The 19,105-nt window shown below is 47.7% G+C and overlaps 1 protein-coding gene across 2 annotated transcripts; it reads right to left on the bottom strand.

The window, feature by feature from the left end:
• Positions 1–741: 741 nt before the first annotated feature.
• LOC123027484 (aspartyl aminopeptidase) lies at positions 742–18,679 on the bottom strand. 2 transcript variants are annotated; one of them, XM_044438409.1, is made up of 15 exons: positions 18,592–18,679; positions 18,311–18,389; positions 15,000–15,088; positions 14,719–14,832; positions 13,623–13,748; positions 9,656–9,786; positions 8,724–8,808; positions 8,368–8,475; positions 7,899–7,976; positions 6,108–6,191; positions 5,089–5,249; positions 4,013–4,052; positions 2,052–2,153; positions 1,691–1,858; positions 742–880 (listed from the first exon to the last, which is right to left on the bottom strand). In XM_044438409.1, the coding sequence occupies exons 1-15, from the start codon at positions 18,595–18,597 to the stop codon at positions 830–832; spliced, it is 1,422 nt and encodes a 473-aa protein (XP_044294344.1). In that variant the 5' UTR covers positions 18,598–18,679; the 3' UTR covers positions 742–829. The 2 variants fall into 2 exon arrangements, with proteins under 2 accessions (XP_044294344.1, XP_044294345.1); XM_044438410.1 differs by having other exon boundaries at positions 8,368–8,472.
• Positions 18,680–19,105: the final 426 nt, after the last annotated feature.

Below are 19,105 nucleotides of genomic sequence, written 5' to 3'. Positions count from 1 at the left end.
GAGAACCACTGCTTTCTTGGACAAGCAGCTTATTGGAATCAAAACAGGCACTGGGGGTGTGGGGAAGACATCTTGCTACTATCATGAATGTGGGAAGAAATGGTGCTGAAGGCGCACAAGCAGAAACTTGCTCTTTGTGAAGTAATCTTGCATACGTGCTCCTTGTATGCTGTTTGGACAGCAACGTCACGTGCTGACATTTTGAGTGAATGACTTCACACAGGGTAGCAGCTAATTCAGAGCCCAACTCAGAGTGTGAAAAAAAAAAGGTGTAGGAGTGGGATCAGAAATTCAGGTATGCATCATTTGGCATTTACCAACATGGAAGCATCATCTACAATTTCAGGGACCTTGTTAAAGAGACTGGTGCTCTCCAGAAACATTACAACAGCAATTCTATCATTCCCAGCCTGCAGGGAATGGCAAGCCACACAGTCCAACACACTACCTTGGCTGAGAGTGATGGAAGTCACGGTCCGAGGAGGGCTTTTGGAGGGCATGAGGCTGGGGAAGGCTGCATTAATGTGATTGTGGGTCCCCCTTTAAGCTTCACTATCTTGATCTGAGTTTCTGTACATGGCAAATGTACAAGAACGAGCTATTCAATGGTACTGGCTCAGAATCCCTGCAATATGCAGGCCCACTGCATCCGGCTGGAGCACCGCTGGAAACAAAACAGTCTGCAAAACAGTCAAGAAGCAGTCAGTCAGCAGCTCTTGTACAACACAGCGGTCACTAGGGTATGTGTGAATATTTTAATTGTTATCCAGCCTAACGAAGGTGATGGGGAGTCGGGGAGAGACGCCTCTTCCTGCATTTGAGGTGCTTGTCAGTTGCTCATCAGTTCCTGATCCAGCATGGGAAACCACTCAAAGAAGCCCTAAGAAGGAGAAAAGGGAGAACTCGGGGTCAGAGGGGATAGTGAAAATTGCCCTCAGGGGGGGAAACAGGGCAGCTGTCAATGCACAGAGATATGATGGCGTCACCATGGCAGCTAGAGAATCGTGAGGCACAATGTTGCCATAGAAACCAATCATTGACTCAAGGCCACCATCGTTGCCATGGTAACATACAGACAAGATTACAAGGGAGAGATGGAGAGTGGGCGGCAGCAGGGCCTAACCTCAGCCCAGAGGACCAGTGGAATTGTGCCCTGAATACGCACGAAACTGCTGCTCCCGCCTGCCGAGCTGCTCTCCCACGTCGGATCGCTACCAGGCTGAACTTTCCCACAAGACTCATCCCTTTACACACACTGGTGACCCCGAGCCCTTCCTTCCATAGCACAGCTCTATGGACAGAGAGCTTGTCTGCAATGAGGATCTGCCCCACATGTCGAACGCTCTCTTTGGGGAGAGGCCGCCGCTTCACGGCAGCGCACCAGCCCTGCATGTGGAGGGTCCCAGGGTGGATCTGCAGCCGCTCCAGGCAGAGCTAGGAAGGAATCCTGCCTGAAATGCTGGACTGGTACTGGGCTGGATGGACTAAGGGTCTGACTCAGTCCCCGGCAGAGTCTTAATCCAGCCACTCAGAGGATGCTTGTGAGCAGAAAATGGAAGTGAGGGTAGCTCTGTGGCAGAAAGGGAGGATATAAATGCAGCACAAAATAAAAAATACATGCAAATATTGTCCCCCCACCTAAGTGAGATCACCTCATGCCCTGGGCAGGACCACTAGTGCTGCCACCCACCTTCAAAAGAGTGATGGACTGAAGGACCCCCGAGGTGCAGCACATCTCCCGGATGGAGTGCATGGCCAGCTGCGGGCAGCCCATATCCAGGACACGCATGCCAAGGCGGGAGGCCAGGATGGGCCCAATGGTTGTGCCACAGGGAGAGTCGTTCCGAACCATGAACTCCTGCAATCGACATGCGGGAAAGGGGGATCAAGAGCCGGCTGGCATTTGCACGATCTGGAGAAAACTACAACACTGGAGGTCTTTGGAAATAAGAGACTAAACGCTGGAAAAGGCAATGTCCCATCAGTGCACAAACCCGCCTTCAAAGTGCAAACAAATGCCTTAGGAGGCAGGTTTTGAGAACCATGCTTACTTGCAGGGGGACACCCACACGACTGCCAATCTCACGGATCAGTGCCTCAGTGACAGCCGTAGAAGCATACCGCTGGTTGCTGTTCACTTTGATTGTAGGCCCCTGTGCAGGAGAAACAGAAGAAGAGCCCCAGGGGAGAGACAGAGGAAGAACGTCAGGGGATTTGGACCATCCATCACCAAAAGCAGGCTCTGCTCTCGACAGCCCAAACCACACCTGAGCAAGAATGCATGAGGGCCAAAAGAAAGCTACTGGAAGACAGACACGAGCCTTGCAACAATGGACGATGCTGCTGTTATGTGCCATCAAGTCACTCCTAATTTATGCCAACCATATGAATGAAGGCCTTCCAAAAAGTCTATCCATAACAGCCCTGTTTCAGCTGTGCTCAATTTAAGACTGTGGCTCCCTTTATGAAGTCAACCCATCTCAGATTTGGTCTTCCTTTTTTTCTGCCTTCAACTTTCCCTAGCATGCCTGTCCTCTCCAATCAACCCTAGCCCTGGACATCTGTACCACCCACGGAAGAGCTGCGTGATCCCATGGCAGATCACGGTGGGGCCAGAACTCTGCCTTCCGGTGGCTTTCTTCTGGCTGCTGACATTTGTCCCTCCGTTTTGGCTCAGGGACCACTTCAGGACTGGACCAATGCCTGCTGCCTCATCTCCCAAATAAATTCAAACACAATTCAGTGGCACAGAATATCCAAATACTGCACAATCTATGGAAGGGACAGATCTATTTTCTTTAATGGGTCCAAGGACAATTAAGCGTACACTCATGTGCACTTTCGTCCAGTTCTTTTCTGCTGCTTCCCCACCCTGTGATTAAACAGGATCATTCTTCCTGTTCAAGCTCAAAAGGAAGCAACCTACTGTTAACAAGAAATGAAATTATTACCTTTGGCATACTTCTCCAGATCTAGGCCACTGGAGCAAAAGCAAAGCCTTCAGAAATGTTTCTTGAACAATGTTCTCTCACAAATCTGTGTTGCATGGGATGGATGCCATGAGACCTCCCTTCTCCTGAATCTACTCAAATCCACTGTACCTAACTGGTAACGCACACTTGGTTCTAAAATGAAACAGAGGCTAGCCAGGACTGGGGTTATAAGTCCTGTAGTTTAGGGTGTTGTCTGAACACACCACGGCTTATTTGGGATGGTTGATAAGCCCAGCTACAGTACTTGTGGTAGGGTTTATAGGTCACTCTGGGCTTCAAGTGTCATCAGAACCTGGACAACACTGTAAGCCCAGAGATGGCCAGAACCCCGACAGCGCCACTGCCCGACAGAGCAGAGCAGAGCAGAGCAGCACCTGGCTCTGGGCACGCGCTCCTGACGGCTGGCCGGAAGCACCTGAGCTGCACAGGGTGAGCCATGCCTTGACTGGCCTCCTCTAGAAGAGGCTGAGTGGAATGCAGCTTGGCTGCCCATCCAGTGCAGCTGGCAGGATGGGCAACAGAGCAGTCGCCTCCCTGCCTGATGTTTTGGGCTGGCAGCCCCAGTGGGTAAGAGGTGCCTGCTGCCACGGCCACCCCTTTCAGCTGGGCACAGTGGCAGGCAGGGGACATTTCCTCAACCTACTTGTGAGGAGGCTGAAGCAATGGCCAGTCCCCCGCCCTGTCCTCACCAGTGCCACTGGCAAGAAGGCTCCGGGATGGGGGAGCCTTGCTGCTCCTGTGGGTCCCTCAAGTTATCTGTGGAAGGACCAAGGAGGCTGGAGGACCCTCTGCTGGGTGCATCAGGGTAAGGCGGCTTACAAGCCACACCGCGTGGCTTTCTGCACAGTGTGCCTTACGGCGCCATGCAAGGAGTCCCAGTGCAATAACCTTCATTTCAAGAGTGGGTTCTGCACCTGCCGGCCTCGACCCTTGCTTGCCAGGCCCCTCGGCATCCCGCCCGCCGAGAGCTGACTCCGTTTTCAGAGAGCCACAGTGGCCATGCGCCCCCCATCACCTACCTTGTGGAACTCTGGGCGGTGGTTTTTATCATGCTTGTCCCTGCAAAAAGGAGCAGCCAGTGAGACCCGCAAAGAACACCCAGCCTCCACCCTGTGTGAAAACATGCATCCGTATTGCATGGGTGGGACCAGAAAATGGACGTAAAAAGGGGGAAAGGGGGAGTCATTTCAGGGCATGGGAGAGATCTCAGTCAGAGGCAGCTCTGAGGGTGGCGGAACGGCACTTTTGAGGCGCCCGTGAGGGTGGCTGCGCGCACATGTAGGCACAGACCTCCTTCCACAGAGTGGCGGGGCTGTGTGCGGGGGATGGGGAGCAGCTCAGCGACGAGAGGTGAGCTTTATTAGTGCTGCCCCCCAGTGAGGGCGATGAGGACGACTGGACTGCCTCAGCACCGATGGCAGGCCTGAGGGCACACAGTGCATGCGGGATGTGGGCGATGTGTCGCCTCCCTGCAGGCAGAAGAGCACCTCTGCTTGCCGGCCACCACCATACGCCATCCTCAAAATGCCAAACTGTTCTCTGCAGCCATGAGGCGGCTTGGGAAGAGGGGCGGTTTGCCACCAAGGGCCGGAAAAAGCTACCACCTCATCCGAACATTTATTTGGTCCCAGAAACTCCACTCCCCTGCCTTGAAGAGTCGTCTACTTGTTGCTCTATAATCTTGGGGACGGGATGGAGGCAGGACCGACTCAGCCAGGTGATTTGTAATTTGCAGGCCAGCTGGCCCGAAAGAGCACCTGGGCTTTTCAGGTCCGAGAAATGGTGAAGCTGGGTCAGACAGCTGCCAGCCGAGTCCTACAGTTTTATTATTCCATCAGAAATATTTATCTGTGAGGTTGTAATCAATGTTCATCCAACTTAAGTCACACTCGTTTCAATGGATTGGTTCTGGGTAGGATTAAGACTGAGCACAGCGTACTAAGTTTATACAGCCACGAGGCCTAGAATTTCTTGCGTTTTACAGAAAGGCAACGTTCAAGCATATGCAGTATGTATATGCAACACTGCCCAGTGTTTAATGACAAAAAATACTGGGCCCTGGTGCATTTCTTCATGCTGGGTGCGAGAGACTCACGAGTAGTTGGGGTGCACCGCATGGGCCATGTCCATGCTGATCATGCAGGACTTTGGTACCGCTTCCTCAAATGCTGTCAGGTTTTGGGGCGAAGACGAGATGCGCCGAAGGATCAGCTCTGTCAGGAGGGATGCAGCCCCTTGTGCACTTTCTGACCCAACCTGCCGGGAAGGGGCAAGGCAGTCAGGAAGCCATCTAAGCCTTTTCCATCAGAACAGAATTCCATTTCTCCATTCTGCACTGAAGTAAGGACCTGCTGGATCCTTCTGCCTGGCCCCATGCTGTTCTTATTCCGAAAATCATTTTTTCAGCCTCTGTTAAACCAGCCTTCTCCAAGCTGCTTCCCTCCTGGTGAATCAGGCTGCAACTCCCAGAAACCTCCAGATAGCAAGTGTCCTGAGATTTTTAATATAATAGGACGGCATATAAAAGCTTTTAATAAATAAAAACAAATAAAGTGTTGTAGCCAATATAAGGGGAGGCATCAGGTTGGGAAAGGTTGCATCACATTATCAAGTTTAACCACTTTCTAAATAGTTATGTGTATTCTCCCAATTCCAGTGGGGCAGTAATTAATTTGGAAGCTCAGGCACAGTCTTGATGGCAGTGCTTCCAAGAACAGTCCAAAATTGCAGGGAGCTGGTTGGCCAGTGTCAACAAACCAGTTCTAGGAGCTTTTCATTTGCTATGCATGTCTTTTGATAAGCTAAGGGGTTTTAACTACCCGTTCAAAATCAAGCCACTCACTAAACAACAGATACATTGTTTGTTGGGAAAATGTGTCCCTCTACACCCCCCCCCCCACCAGCTACCTTGTGAATTGCAGCTAACTTCAAAAGGAACAAAAGGGGAAGGTGAGGAGGCAGGTGACATTAGTATCCCTGCTACTGAAAAAGTCTTGGCAGGGCGACTTTGCAAGTCCTGGCTGCACTACACCACTGCCCAGGTCAGAACAGGATGGTGTCCCTCCAGATGCGACTGTGAAAGGAGCTTGCCATCTAGGAACACTTCACACTGACCTCTTCGTTGTCATAAAGTGCAATCAGTCGTACATTTGGCTCCTGGGCCAGTGCACCAGGCTTTTCCGTAGATTCAATCAGAGCCTGAAGAGACAGACAAGGATCAGCTGACCAGATCAGTACATTTTCTTCTGGAATGCAAGTTGGGTTTCTCAGAACACAGGCAGATGACAACCAGATTCGTCAAGAATTCTTCCTTGCTGCCCAAGCCGTTCTCTCACAGCACACATGTTGGCTCTGGAACAGGTTGCTGCCTCCCAGAGAAGCAGTCCTGTTGCAAGACTGCTCAGGAAAAGTGGCGGAGTGGCAAGTGGGGCCGTCTATTTCAGGGGCCTCGGCGCACTTGGAACAGTTACTGCTGCGCAAGCACCCTGAAAAGGGCTGAGCCAGCTCCCCGAGAGCAGGAAGAAAGGGAGGCAGCCAGCAGCCAGGCTCCACTGCCGAAGAGAACAGCAAAGAGGGAATGGCAAGCATCTCTCCCCATGGTCTGGGATGATCTTCACTCTCAAGCAGGGAAGCTGCTTACATCCCCAAACTAGCATCCCTGCCAGGATACCTACCTAGGAAAACGTATTGGCCCCCAGGAATTTCCTGCCAGTTCTCCTGAGCCTCTCATAGCTGAGTAACAAGAATGGCTTTTCTGAAAGTAGGTTTTCAGCTGCTCTCCTTTTTCATCCCAAGAACTAAATTCTGTTTTGGATAAACTCTCAGGGGACACAGGCCAGCGGCATGGGGGTGGGAGGCAAAAGAGGCCGGGCCACGATGCTAGCCTCTCTCTCACTGCCACAGTAACCAAGCCTTGGGAGAGGCACTTCAGCCTTTTTAAAAGGGGGAGGGGGGGACACACACACAAAAGCAAGTGAACCACAGAATGATTGGCCTGGGGGAGAGGAGTGTGGCCGCCTGGGAGGTCCCGCCTGGGATCCCAAGAGAGCCGGCTCTGGCCCCATGCCTGAAGTTCTGCATGCCTTGTGTTGGGGACACCAAAAGGACAGATAACAGGTAGCCAGAGAAAACTGAGAATATTTATTTTATTTTTCGGGCCAGGTCGACTCATATTATATTGTTTTATACTGAACTTATTTATTTATTATTGTGAGCCGCCCCGAGGCTTCGGCGAATGGGGCGGCATAGAAGCCTTTTAAATAAATAAATAATAATGCAGCACTGTGCATTACTGCAACCTAATGCAACCATGTGAAACCACTGCAGTGGTGGTAAAAGCTGCCCAGGTCAATATCCACTTCCTGACAGGACTTTAAACAGCTTCAAGGCCTGTCGTTTGCCACACCGGATTGCTTCACATGCAACACCAAATCCGACTTTGGTGTCATTTAAACAAGCACTGAACTTGCATGTACTTCCTCTCCTTCCCACCCCTGCTCCCCCGACAAAGCATTTTGACCAGCCGACTTCCACCTCCACACAAAACACAGTTTGCCATTTCATTCAAACTGCCAAAACTGTGATTTGTACAAGCAATTTCTGGTTTGTACAGTATTTCTCTCCTTGCGCCCTTTCAAAGTCTTGGGAGCCTATGGTTCTGTATATACCCATTCTTGCTAGTATAAGGGATAGTTTCAGCTTGTAAAACTAATCACCCCAACTTTTGTGGCTGAAACCGATGTCTTCATTGCTTCGCAAAATGGCAGACGATGAAGCAGCTTCGAAGTAATTATGAGAGAGGACTGCTGTTTTGGGGGAGAAAGCTTGTCGTAACACTCAGGGAAGCAGAAGGGGGCAAAGAAACACAATTGCACTGTAGCCTCCCACCAGCCGCCCCAAACGCACCTGCAGGGCACAAAAGCAGCTGTGGAGGTTGTCCAGGCGAGGGGAGAATATAAATTCATTGAAGGCGCCACCTAGTGCCTAGAAGAAGAACCACAGGGAGGGAGAAAATAACATAGGTTCACTCTGGTCTTTACCAATCTCTTCCCAATGTCTATCTGTTCAGCTGTCCCTCACGCCCTCATAGTGTGGCTGCAGGTTTCCAGACAGGCTGGAAGATTATAACAAGGTTTATCTCCAAGGAGCAGAAGAGGTAGCTGGAATAAGCATCTCTCTCTCTCTCTCTCTCTCTCTTAGGATCTCATTTATATATTTATTAAAAGCACTTCTATACTGCCTTGCAGCCAAAGATGACCAAGGTTAAGTTGTACAGAACAAGGAAATGATTTCATCTGCAACCCAGCCCAGCCCAAAAATAAGCCCTGGAGGCCACCGTTTTCTGCCCAAATTGAAGCAAAACTGGGTCACTTACCGGAGGCTGCGTATCCACCAGACACAGCTCCATTTCTACCACCTGCTCAGGTTTCACCTCCAGCTGGGAGCAGATAAGGGACACCAGGACTGGAGAGTGGCGATTCTGCTAGGAATGACATTGTCAGATGTGAACAGGCCAAAGACATGGTGTGCCCTGGAAAAATGCAGACTCTCCCTCATAACTTAGAACAAAGTGGGTGCTTGCAACCCTCCAGATATTTTGGCCTACAACTCCCATCATCCCTCATCATTAACTATTCTGGCTAGGGCTCATGGGAGTTCTAGGCCAAAAGAGTCATCCAGCTACGTCTCTGCATCTTCATTTCCACCCTCCCTCTCCATTTTCCAATTTACCTGAAAAGACGAGGCACAGGCACTGTCAGTCATGGAAACTTCCTTCTCCAGTGCCTCCTGGGCTTCTGAGGCCAGAATTGGGACCCTGCGAAAAGCAGGCAGGTTGGGTTTTGAGCAGGCCACTTACGTGTTGCACTCACCTCAAAGTAAAGAGATGGAGGAGGAGATGTATAGGAAATCCCTGCCCCTGTGCAGTTTGGGAAGCCCATCGCAGTCTTCTTCAGCTGGGTACTTCCCAGATGTGAGGGACTATAATTCCCCCCACCCCCACCCCTCCAGCGTAGTTCTTCTTATATCATTGCAAGGCAAATTTATTAGGCTCTATTAGATAAAAGTCATTGTATAATGCTTAATTTTAAGCCAGGTATATTCTCAATTGATTTCCTTGTTGCTATGTCTCATGAAGTAACCTTCAACTTATAGTGACCCTATAAATGAGAGCCCTCCAAATTGTCTCTTCTTGTAGAATCCCTGTGCAGCCACTGTAAATTCAAGGCGGCGGCTTCTTTTATGAGACTGATCTACCTGGCATTTGGTCTTCCTCTTCTTCTGCCTTTGACTTTCCCTAAAACTTGGAAATCAGTACTAGAGAACTTTTGACCTTAATTTTATTTTGTCAGTCCAGAAGCATCGGTCATGTTCTTTTATCTAGATTTAATTTGCTTGTTTTTACTTCTGTAATATGTGGGGCATTTTCTTTTTGTTATATTGTAATAGCCCAGGGTTAGAAGCAATAAAACTGAACTGAGAACTTTTATATTGTATTATCATGCTCTGAATTGCTCCCTGGGGTAGATTCCCGCAATGGAAGGCAAGTAGGCAGACCAGCAATGGTTAATCGAAAGCACTGCCCAGGGCCAGCCAGGAGAGCTGGGCTGGCACCGGAGCCTTCCAAAGAGGGCAAAGCAGATGCAGACAGGTTACACTCTCACAGGTGGTGCTCGGTGTTTGGCCCAAAGCTTTCATTGATATTGCGCTGGAGGTGAATGGCCAGGTGTGGGATGCGGAGAATGGGGCGCTCCACCCTCATCAGCTGCTGCTCCAGCCGTCCTGTGGCCAAGTCCTGGAATCAGAAATGCAAGAGCTGTTAGAGCAGTCAGTGGAAGCTCTTTCATTGGAAGTCATATTCATCTGTGGCCAAGGTCTGTATGAATGGAGGTGGGTGGAAAAGATAACATAGCTGAAAAGGTCAGGCGAACAATTCAGCAGAAGTGGCTGTCAAAGAAAAAGCCCTTCTGAGGACCAGAACAGACAGATCTCCCACCTTTAAAGCAACCCAAGGGAGGGGAGTTCTGGTTTTGTTGGGCACGGTAGTGGTACTAGTGAACCAGGGCTGGGGAGGAAAGAGGCTGATGTTAACTCCCTGCCACCCAGTTTCTCCAGTATTAACCCTGCTGAGATTGGATGAAAGAGTTTAATAATCTCTTCCTCTAATACCTTGGATCAAAATGAGAGCATTCCCTGCACCACTCATATTCTATTCTTTTCTTATAAGTCAGAAGATTTGATCCAGATTTTGTATATTGCACACACATTTCCCAAACTTGAGTGTCTCTTTTCAGAGATGATTTTTTTAAAAATCAGTGAATGCTATGGTCACATCAACTTAAGAACCAGCAGGCTGCTGGACTGGGGACCCAGGAGATCCAGATTCAACTCCCTACTTGGCCATGAAGGTTACTGGGTGACTTTGGGCCAGCCACTCAGTCTCAGTACAAGCTACCTCACAGGGTTGCTGTTGTGAAGATAAAATGGGGTGCAAGAGGCCTGCGTAAGCTGCCTTGGGTTCCTCACAAGAGGAACAAAGGGGGTACTCTAAATGCAATATAGTAATAACTCACAAACTTTCATTCTTTGCAAAAGGATTGTCACTTTAGTGTGTTTCAGCAAACATTAATATGGGCATTAGGTCTCATGGTTGCTGTCCAATTCAACAGATCCATCAGGTGATGCAGACAATGCCCAAAAAATCTTATGCCAGAATAAAAGGGTTGATATTTATGATTCCACAAAACTATTTGTTGCTTTTTCAAAGCCTCTGAGTGAGTCATGCTTTGTACAGATACCCACAATTCTATGTCCTATGGGCGCCTGAACATCAGATGCTTTGATTTATCATATTTTGGCAGAAACTCTCAATATATTTTCAAGATTTATTGGAACAAGAGGATCAGGATTTTTAAAAACAAACAAAAGCTGAACTTGAAGGAAGTCTGTCCTAGCTACTGAAGCTTGCATCTCTTCTCAGAAACAAGCTGTGTGTAATAAACTCCTGCTAGCTACAAGCAATTTCTGTTTGCCTGCAAGTGCTGACGCACGAGATTTCATAATTAGCTGTAATGACTTTGTAAGCAGAAACAGGTAAAATTAACCTGTCTGTTACTCCCCTATCTTCTCTCTCCCCTTCCACATAAGAGGAATAACACAATTTGTCTAGGACATCACCAAACTAGGCTTACAGGCCAGAGAGTACCCAGTTAATCCCCGGGGTGCATTTAGTTTGGCTATGTTGAACTACATGGTTTTAAACCGCAGCAAGGAAAGCTCTTCCTCTTGTGAAGTATAACCTTCATCCAGCAACTGCACAGGTCCCAAGTTCAAAATCTGAGCGGTAAAAGCTGTAATGTAGCACTGACACCGGGAGAGTTTTCCAAAGCAGAATGAGCAATCTGCTCACCCTGAGGTGAGGGGGACCAAGTCCTGGGACTTGAAGTAGAAGGGTCAGCTTAGGAGGAAAAAACAAATCTGAAGAAAACAAACACAATCTCTTAGCTGTGGCTGGGATAAGATGGAAAGCAGCCACTCCCTGTTCTATTGCAATGAAAGTGACCCAAGACTGAGTGCACAGAGCGGTCAGTCAGGTGTGATATGAGAGTCCGCCCCTTTTGGGAAGCAGAAGTCCTGAATCTCGAGTGATAAGAACAGAAACAAAACTTAACCTTAGCCTAAATAAAACTTTCCCAGTTCGGTACCTTCCAACTGTGCTGAACTACAGCCATTGTCCCCACATTAGCACAGTCATTAGTTGGGAACAGCTGGCCTAAATCAACAATGTTTTATACCAGGGGTGAAAAGAAGTGGATCTCCAGATGTTTTGAATGTCAACTCCCAAAAGGCCCTGCCAGCATAAGCCAATGGTACAAAATAACTTGTGGTCTACCTTTTGCACACCCATTTTATAAAAATACTCATCATTACAAGATACATTTGTGTGTTGTCTTGCAATGGTAAGTGATCTTATAAAATACACACCCTTCTCAATCCTTAATTTTTACCCATAGGACACCTTGGGCATGTGCAAGATTCCTTTGGTGGTGTGTTCTGCTTTCAGTAAATTTAGATGTATTTTGCACTCACAGCAGCTTTGCAAAAAAGTCCACAAAAAGTTGCTAATCCACCTACAGGAATGTGGAATTTATTTTTAGAACATACATTTTTAAAAACTAACAAGCATTCACAATCATAAGTTCAAATCAAAGGAAAGCAAACAATCTGAACTACAGGTTATTTATAAAGGGAAAACACAAAGAGAGAAATTTCTCTGGATTTGATTCCTATCTTGATATAACTTCAGAATAGCAATCAAGATAAAATAAAGGAAAAAAAATATTTCAGGAAGTTACGCCCACACTTCTAGTTTGGTCTCATCTTTACATATTCTAAAGTGGCCAGCAAACATGGCACCAGAAGTAATTTTCACTGCTCAATGAAAGAACATTAGAAGACCTCTAAGAGTATTTCTTAGTAAAGAGTAATCATCAAATGCTGCCCATCTTTCCTCCCCATCTCCACCATGAGTTACTCAGATCACCAAGCTGCATTTAAGATCCTAAAGGGAATTCAGCAAACCCAACAGGGTGATCCCCTGCCTGTTTACACAGATGTAAGTTGCACTTTGTTCAATAGGGTTTTCTCTGTGCAGCTGAAGCATTGTAGAAAATAACTAAATTCAAAGGTCCTGGATTCAGAAGAACTGTCATTTCTCAGTCGCTCAGTTTATGCTCTACTTGAACAGTATTTAAAAGTTTGGGGTTTGCATCATGGACATTTAAGGGCCAAAACACTCCACTACACATCAAACTAGACTCCAATAGCTACTCAAATGTAGCTAGGCAACCAGGTCCTCAGAGCGCACTTCTGTTTACTGGAGCCGAAAGCACTGATCGGGTAATTCATTAGACAGCAGATTTAATAGCGCTGATGTTTAATAACGTTTTTATGGACTCTGTCCCCTGTGAAGCATATTCACTATCAGCACCACTGTTATAGCTCTCTCAATCAAAATATAGCATGTAGCATGATTGCTTCATAGAAGAAAAACTTCATTTCAATAAATAGTTTTAGAATGTATCTATTCACGTTAGAATTCAACTGACAGCTTCAGAAACAAGACGGTCAACTCACATTTTCAGTTTGACAGTATACATAGCAACACATGCACAAAACAGATGGAAACAGCTTGGCAAGGAGTTATGCAAAATCTGTTCCCACACTGTCCCAGGAGAGCCTGAGACTGAAGCTACTTCCTATACTTGTCCCAAGGCGACAAGTGGTGGAGAGGGAAGAGCTGCTGAATCACCTTTTCCCAGGTGACCCCAGTGCTCTTACGTCACTGGGGTAGCCCTGAAAGATGCCACATGCTAGCCCAGGAGTGGACAACTTGTAATCCTCCAGAGGCTTTGGCCAACAATTCCCATCACCCCCTACCCTCTTCTAAACCAGCTAGGGTTCAGAACCGCACGCTGCTCATTTCTGGTGTGAGTGGCTCCCACACTGCTCAGGCAGCATACCAATGGGACATACACTGGATGTAGGATGAGATGAGTCTTCAGTCTTCTTCACCTGTACAAGTTCAAGAATCACACAGGCCCACAGACCAGGACTTCAGGCAGGACTGACCTTGATAATGACTCTTCCAGCAACAGAGAGGTCACGGTCAAACCAGGTGTTCCAGATGCCACCCCCATAGGTCTCCACAGCCACCTGGACTGAGCCCTCCTGGACACGCTTAGAGCAGCGCTTCACCTAGGTGACACAAAAGCACACTCATCCAGCATCGCCACACACAGATAGCTTCACAATCTAAGGAAAGTGTGAAGAAAAGCAACAGCAAGAAGTGCTCTATAGCCACAGAGAGGAAGATGGCCTTGGATTTGTGTGTAGTGTGTACACACTACAACTACATACCTACACACTGGGTTATTCACCTAGGCTGTTTTGCTTTTCCTGCGTCTTTGTTCCCATGAATCAGTTGTACTTACTGGGGAGGATCCAGCACCGGCATTCCACCAGGGCTGATGACAGAGTGCTAAGCAAACACCAAACTTGGTGAAAGACCTCCTTCCTCCTCCACCACCCTCCTTTTCTATGCTGCATAGCCACTACCTCCTCCCTCCCACTCAGTGCCTTGCTCAGACTGGTCTTTCCTCAGAGGGAAGCATTTGACGAGAGGTAGCTTTAGAGGCCACCTGTGCTTTGGCCGTGCAGGCAGTCTCCAAGGCCGCCTTCCTCAGAATGCTCGCAGGAGTGTCAGGAAGGGCAGTGCTTTGCTGTGAGTGAGGCACCAACTTTTCACAGCACCTGCTTTACGCCTTACTCTTTCTGTTGCACTAGCACTTGTTTCCGGTAGTGCAACATGATTAGCACTAGTAAATGCCAGCACTGGATACTACCCATTCACCTCCTATCTTTAAAAAAAGCCAATAAATATAACTGGTGTTTCTTTGTTTTCAGAGAGTGAGTGAAGGAGATCTGAAAAAAACGGATGCTGTCACTGCTCCAGCAGGAGCCCTCATAACCATTGCCAGAGGAGGGAGACGCAAACCCACTGTAGTCTTGCACAGGCAGGGAAAGCAACTGAAAGCATATTGGGACTATATAGCCATGTTCATGGGAAGTCCATGCAGTTGGGGAGAGGGAAGCAGAAAGGAAATGCAGCCAAGAGCACAAAGGAACACACTAGGTAGTACTAAACAAGAATGGGGTAACTGCTTACCCGCAGACAGGGACTGTCCGTGTGGGCTCCAATCACACTAAAGCCATTGCCTGGCTGGAACTGGGCCCCCACAGCAAAGGCAACCAAAGTGGTGTAGTTTCTGGTCACAAAATACTAGTGTGGAAAGAGCAGAGAAGGAAGGGTGTCATGTTTTGCCCATTTGCTCAAGTGCCATGTCTGGCAAGGGGCTCCACTCATCACCCTCCACTCCCATCAGAACGGCAGATGAGTTATACAGAGGAGAAGAGCGCCCATAATGGTGTTCCAGGCCCTTTCCTCACCTTCCGGTCAGGCTGAATATCCCAGTGTTCTGTTTCCTTCAGCTCCTGGAAGCCAGCCTGAAGCAGGCGGCTCCGACACTCAGCCACCACTATGGGAGGGAAGAATGCAGGCAGTCGTGAAAGGGTCATGGATGCCTGCCGCTGAGACAACATAAACTGCAGGGAACACAAAAGGCTCCAAAGAACCATCTAGGTGCCCGGTGTAGGAGGTATGGCACTCCCAGTATAAGCTCCTGTTTTACACACAGGTGCTGTGGGTGGGTAGGTCCTGGAAAATCAGGGAAAATCAGGACAACACAGGACCACTTGTACTCACCTGGTTATCAGCATTCTTGGACTGACTGATGTGTCCCAGCATATCATCACCATCCCGTCTTGGTTATCCAAGGACAGGGGTGAGGAACTGCTTTGAGTCGAGGGCCAAATCCAATTTCAAAGAAGCTCCCAGGGACTGCATTCCAGCAAGGGAAAGGGCAAAGGGACCAGCACCAAAAATACCAGCAAAACGCTCTTACTGTTGGTAACTAAGCCTCAGGAATGAGATCTCCACCTTTTAGAATGGGAAGAAAATACACAAAAGATGGGAAATCTCCCCGTGATCAGCAGTCAGGGGAAAAGAGCTATGACTATCTAGGCTGGACCGGAGCCCCATGTAGGCCAGATCTGTTTTTCAGGCCTGAGATTCAACACCCCTGCTTTAAGACTAGCATCAAGCACAAACTCAGGCCCAAGACCACTGTCGCCCAACTTCTGCAAAGAGGCCATTCTTGCTGCCAGACGGGCCCAGGCATAGTTAAGATTATCTGCTGCCTCTGCAGTTGGTACATTGAGGCTTTGACAACTCATTTCTGCTCACAGTACTTTGAGTCCAATGTCCAGGCAAACACTGGTCAAATAAGATTAAGGAAAGTAAGGCAACCCCTTGATGGAGGGAGAGGCCAGACAAACAAAGGAGTTACACAGATAACCCCCTCAACAAATACACACAAAATACAACCTCTAACTTAAGATTCCTAAAGTTATTAAAGTGCTCATTCAAGCATTTCCCTTTGACCCAAAGCTCTTCCTCTAGAATTTTCCCCTGTGAGATCTCAGTGCCCTAATACAAGATTAAGTGTGAAAAGTTACCCAAAAAAAGGCATGTTTTCTAACTCACTGATCACCTAACACAACAACCTAGTTTACCATCAAATCTCTTAAGTTTAAACAAACCCTGGATAGCTGTGAATGAGCAGGAGTGAGTGAGTTGGCTCCTGAATGCCAAGCTGCTCCTGCTGAGAAAAACAACCCAGGGATGCTCTGTGTGATGTTTGAACCTGGCACGGTTGGTTGCTGGTGGAGGAACAACCCAGACTCGTAACCCAACAATAAACCATGGGCTGTTGTGCCATAAAACAGGGTTACTATCCTGTCAATAAGGGTAAGCATTTGGTGCAAAGGAGACTGTAATCTACACACAAAATGCTTATTTCATATTTATCTTGCTTTGGCCAATAGGAGCAACTGTGTTTTTTCCCCAAGGTCTGCTTCTCTTGTGACAGGACAAAAATGCAAAGTTAAGTAAATAAAAACACAAGAGCACAAGAATCAGCAACACTTAAACACAGAAAGGAAATTACACTTCTAGAGAGTAAAACAAAATGCATATAGGTTGATACAGCAGTGTCTCCCTATGTCTCTGAGATCTCTAGGAACAAAAGGGGAGGAAAAACAGTCATGAAAGAGAATCAGCAAGAGATGGGATTTTGGTCAGGTGGCTGAGAAAACTTAGTGTTACCAGAACGTGTCATCATGAGAAGAGTCTGTCAAATGCTACTGTCGAATGAAGGCAAACATTTATTGAGGGTGGAGGCAAAGGTACAAGGAGAAGAGGACAGATAAGCCACCCTCTCCTTTTAAGTCTAGTAAAAATTGCACTAATGAGCACCCTAAATCAGGGAAAACTTCTTTGAGCCTCCATGAGGGTAACTAAGCTGAAATCAAGGATCCAGATAGTACATTATGTTCACATTGTCTTGCAGATAAGGGAAAAAAAGGTCTGCAGAAAACTATGAAAGCTCAGGAAGCTGGGAGTAGAAAAGCGGGGAAGAGGAGGAACCCTAAAGTCTTTCAGTACTGATCAGTTCAACAAAAGGCCAGTTAGCATAATTACCTATTCTGTTACTGAAGTGAGGAATTGACATGTTAAAAGCTGATACATTTCAGCAGCAAAATGAGACAACTGTGGGCAAAAGACAGATGATTTGGGAAGAATAGTGTCTGGATCAGCAGGAATAAATAAAGTGAACAGTAGTGTCAATGCTGGTGAAAAAGTCAAACATGGAAGTACCTTTAGCTGCACTTATTTCCAAGCAAACATATGGTCAAACTGTAAAAAACACCATTCATTTTTTCTTGCACTATCGTATATGCATGTGTGAGGACTGACAATGCAGGATAAGTAAAAAAGAGCAGTTTTAAAAAATGAAGTGTATAATGCAACCAATACAGAGTTTAGATTTTAATTAAAGTGTGTGTAGGAGGAAAGGGTATAAAGAGTTCCAAGATACGATCTGAAGCAGGGTGGAGTGATTTAAATTTAGTAATCAAAGCAATTTAAAGCACCAATTTAAATAAATTAGCAAGAAAAACGTGATTTTAAACTAAGTTTCCCACTGAAATCTTTTGATATATTTTCTGAACCAATAAACCAAATTGGACCAATAAACAGATTAATTTACAATTAAATACAGTATTATTTTAACTGTTTCTTCTAAGCTGGGCTTACATGTCTTTTCATCAGGTGAAAGGCCCATGTTTGAATTGAGTGCAAATATTCTCATTTAATAAATGTTCAGTTTGTTTAAATAAGAAATTTAAGTTACTATTTTTTGCCATTCAAAATAACCTGATGCAACCTTTTGATTAAAAAAACCTTTTTATTCTTATTGTTTTAAAACAACCTATTTTTATTCACTTTGAATTGAAATGTTCCTAGAGGGAAATTTTGAAAGAGCCCCAGTATATATGCATTGTGTGAAGCCACAGCACTCTACATCCTTGCTTAAAGGATCAGCTCCGGCCACTGTTGGATAGGAGGCATGCGTGCCATCTTCAATCCCATAAGAGATAAATGCAAAGAAGGACAAAAGGTTGCAGAATACAAAAATGTACTTTGAGTGCCACGTGTGGCAAAGCCACGGTTCAGTGCACAGGAGTGCCCATGCCCAGCGCAGCTTCAGGGAGGCCTGCCCTCCGTAGTGCTGTGACAGGAGCAGAACTACGTTCCGGGGACGAAAGCCCCAGAATCCCGACCGTCTCCTCCGCCTTACCATGAAAAGGGGAGGGGCTCCGCGTCACAAACTTCAGCAGCTCCTGCGCCGCCGCCTGCACCGCCTGCTTGGAGCTCGCCTGGGAAGGGAAGAGAACCGAGTCACGCTGGGAAGCTTCCGCCCCACCGAAGGCTCAGCTGGCTAGGAGGGGCGCGCAAGCCAAAGCTCCCCAGCCGAGGACGCGGCCCCTTCCCAAGAGGTCCTCCGCCTTCCTGCCATTTGCCCCATCGGATGATGCTCAATCGCGCGGAGACCGCGATCGCGGCGCAGCTTTCGCGTACCTGCATGGTTCACCGGCTCGGCGCCGCTTCCCGCACCGCGCTGCCTGCTTCCTGGCTTGCCTTCCTTGCCACGCTCGGAGCCGGCTCCACCCCGCACCGCTCGGCCTGCTGGGGACTCGAGCGGGAAGCGTTGACCCAGAGCCCCCTGCGGGCGACCCTGGGTACGACGGAGGAGGCGAGCGGAGCGCCAGGGCCGGCAAGCCTCCACGCGCCTGAGAAGCGGCGTGTAGTAAGTTCGCTCGGGTCCTTCCACCCAGGCACAGATCTGTCCCAGGCTTGCTTGACTTCAGTCCCATTTCAGACCGTTCTAGGAGACCGCCTTGCAGAGCCATGTTTCTTGCTTGCTGCCCTGCACTGGCATCTTTCATGTATTCTCAACAAATGACTTTTAGGGATTCCTTTGCATGCATGTCCTACGTGCACTGCTTTGCTAAATGAGCAATTTAGTATTTTTAATATATCAGATACATTTTTAAAAAATTTGGTGGGATGTACGTATGTGTGTGTAATCAAT

Source organism: Varanus komodoensis, unplaced genomic scaffold (assembly GCF_004798865.1).
Source record: "Varanus komodoensis strain SLA01 unplaced genomic scaffold, ASM479886v1 scaffold32, whole genome shotgun sequence".
NCBI lineage: Eukaryota > Metazoa > Chordata > Lepidosauria > Squamata > Varanidae > Varanus > Varanus komodoensis.
This window is presented reverse-complemented; position numbering and strand designations above follow the sequence as displayed.

Bases quoted from the DNA above. Each gene is read 5' to 3' on its own strand.
- LOC123027484 (XM_044438409.1), bottom strand. The intron at 1,859-2,051 runs GTAAGCATGGTT...TGTCGATTGCAG, and splicing joins GTGTGGGTGTCCCCCTGCAA to GAGTTCATGGTTCGGAACGA. The intron at 881-1,690 runs GTGGGTGGCAGC...TCTCCTTCTTAG, and splicing joins AGTCCATCACTCTTTTGAAG to GGCTTCTTTGAGTGGTTTCC.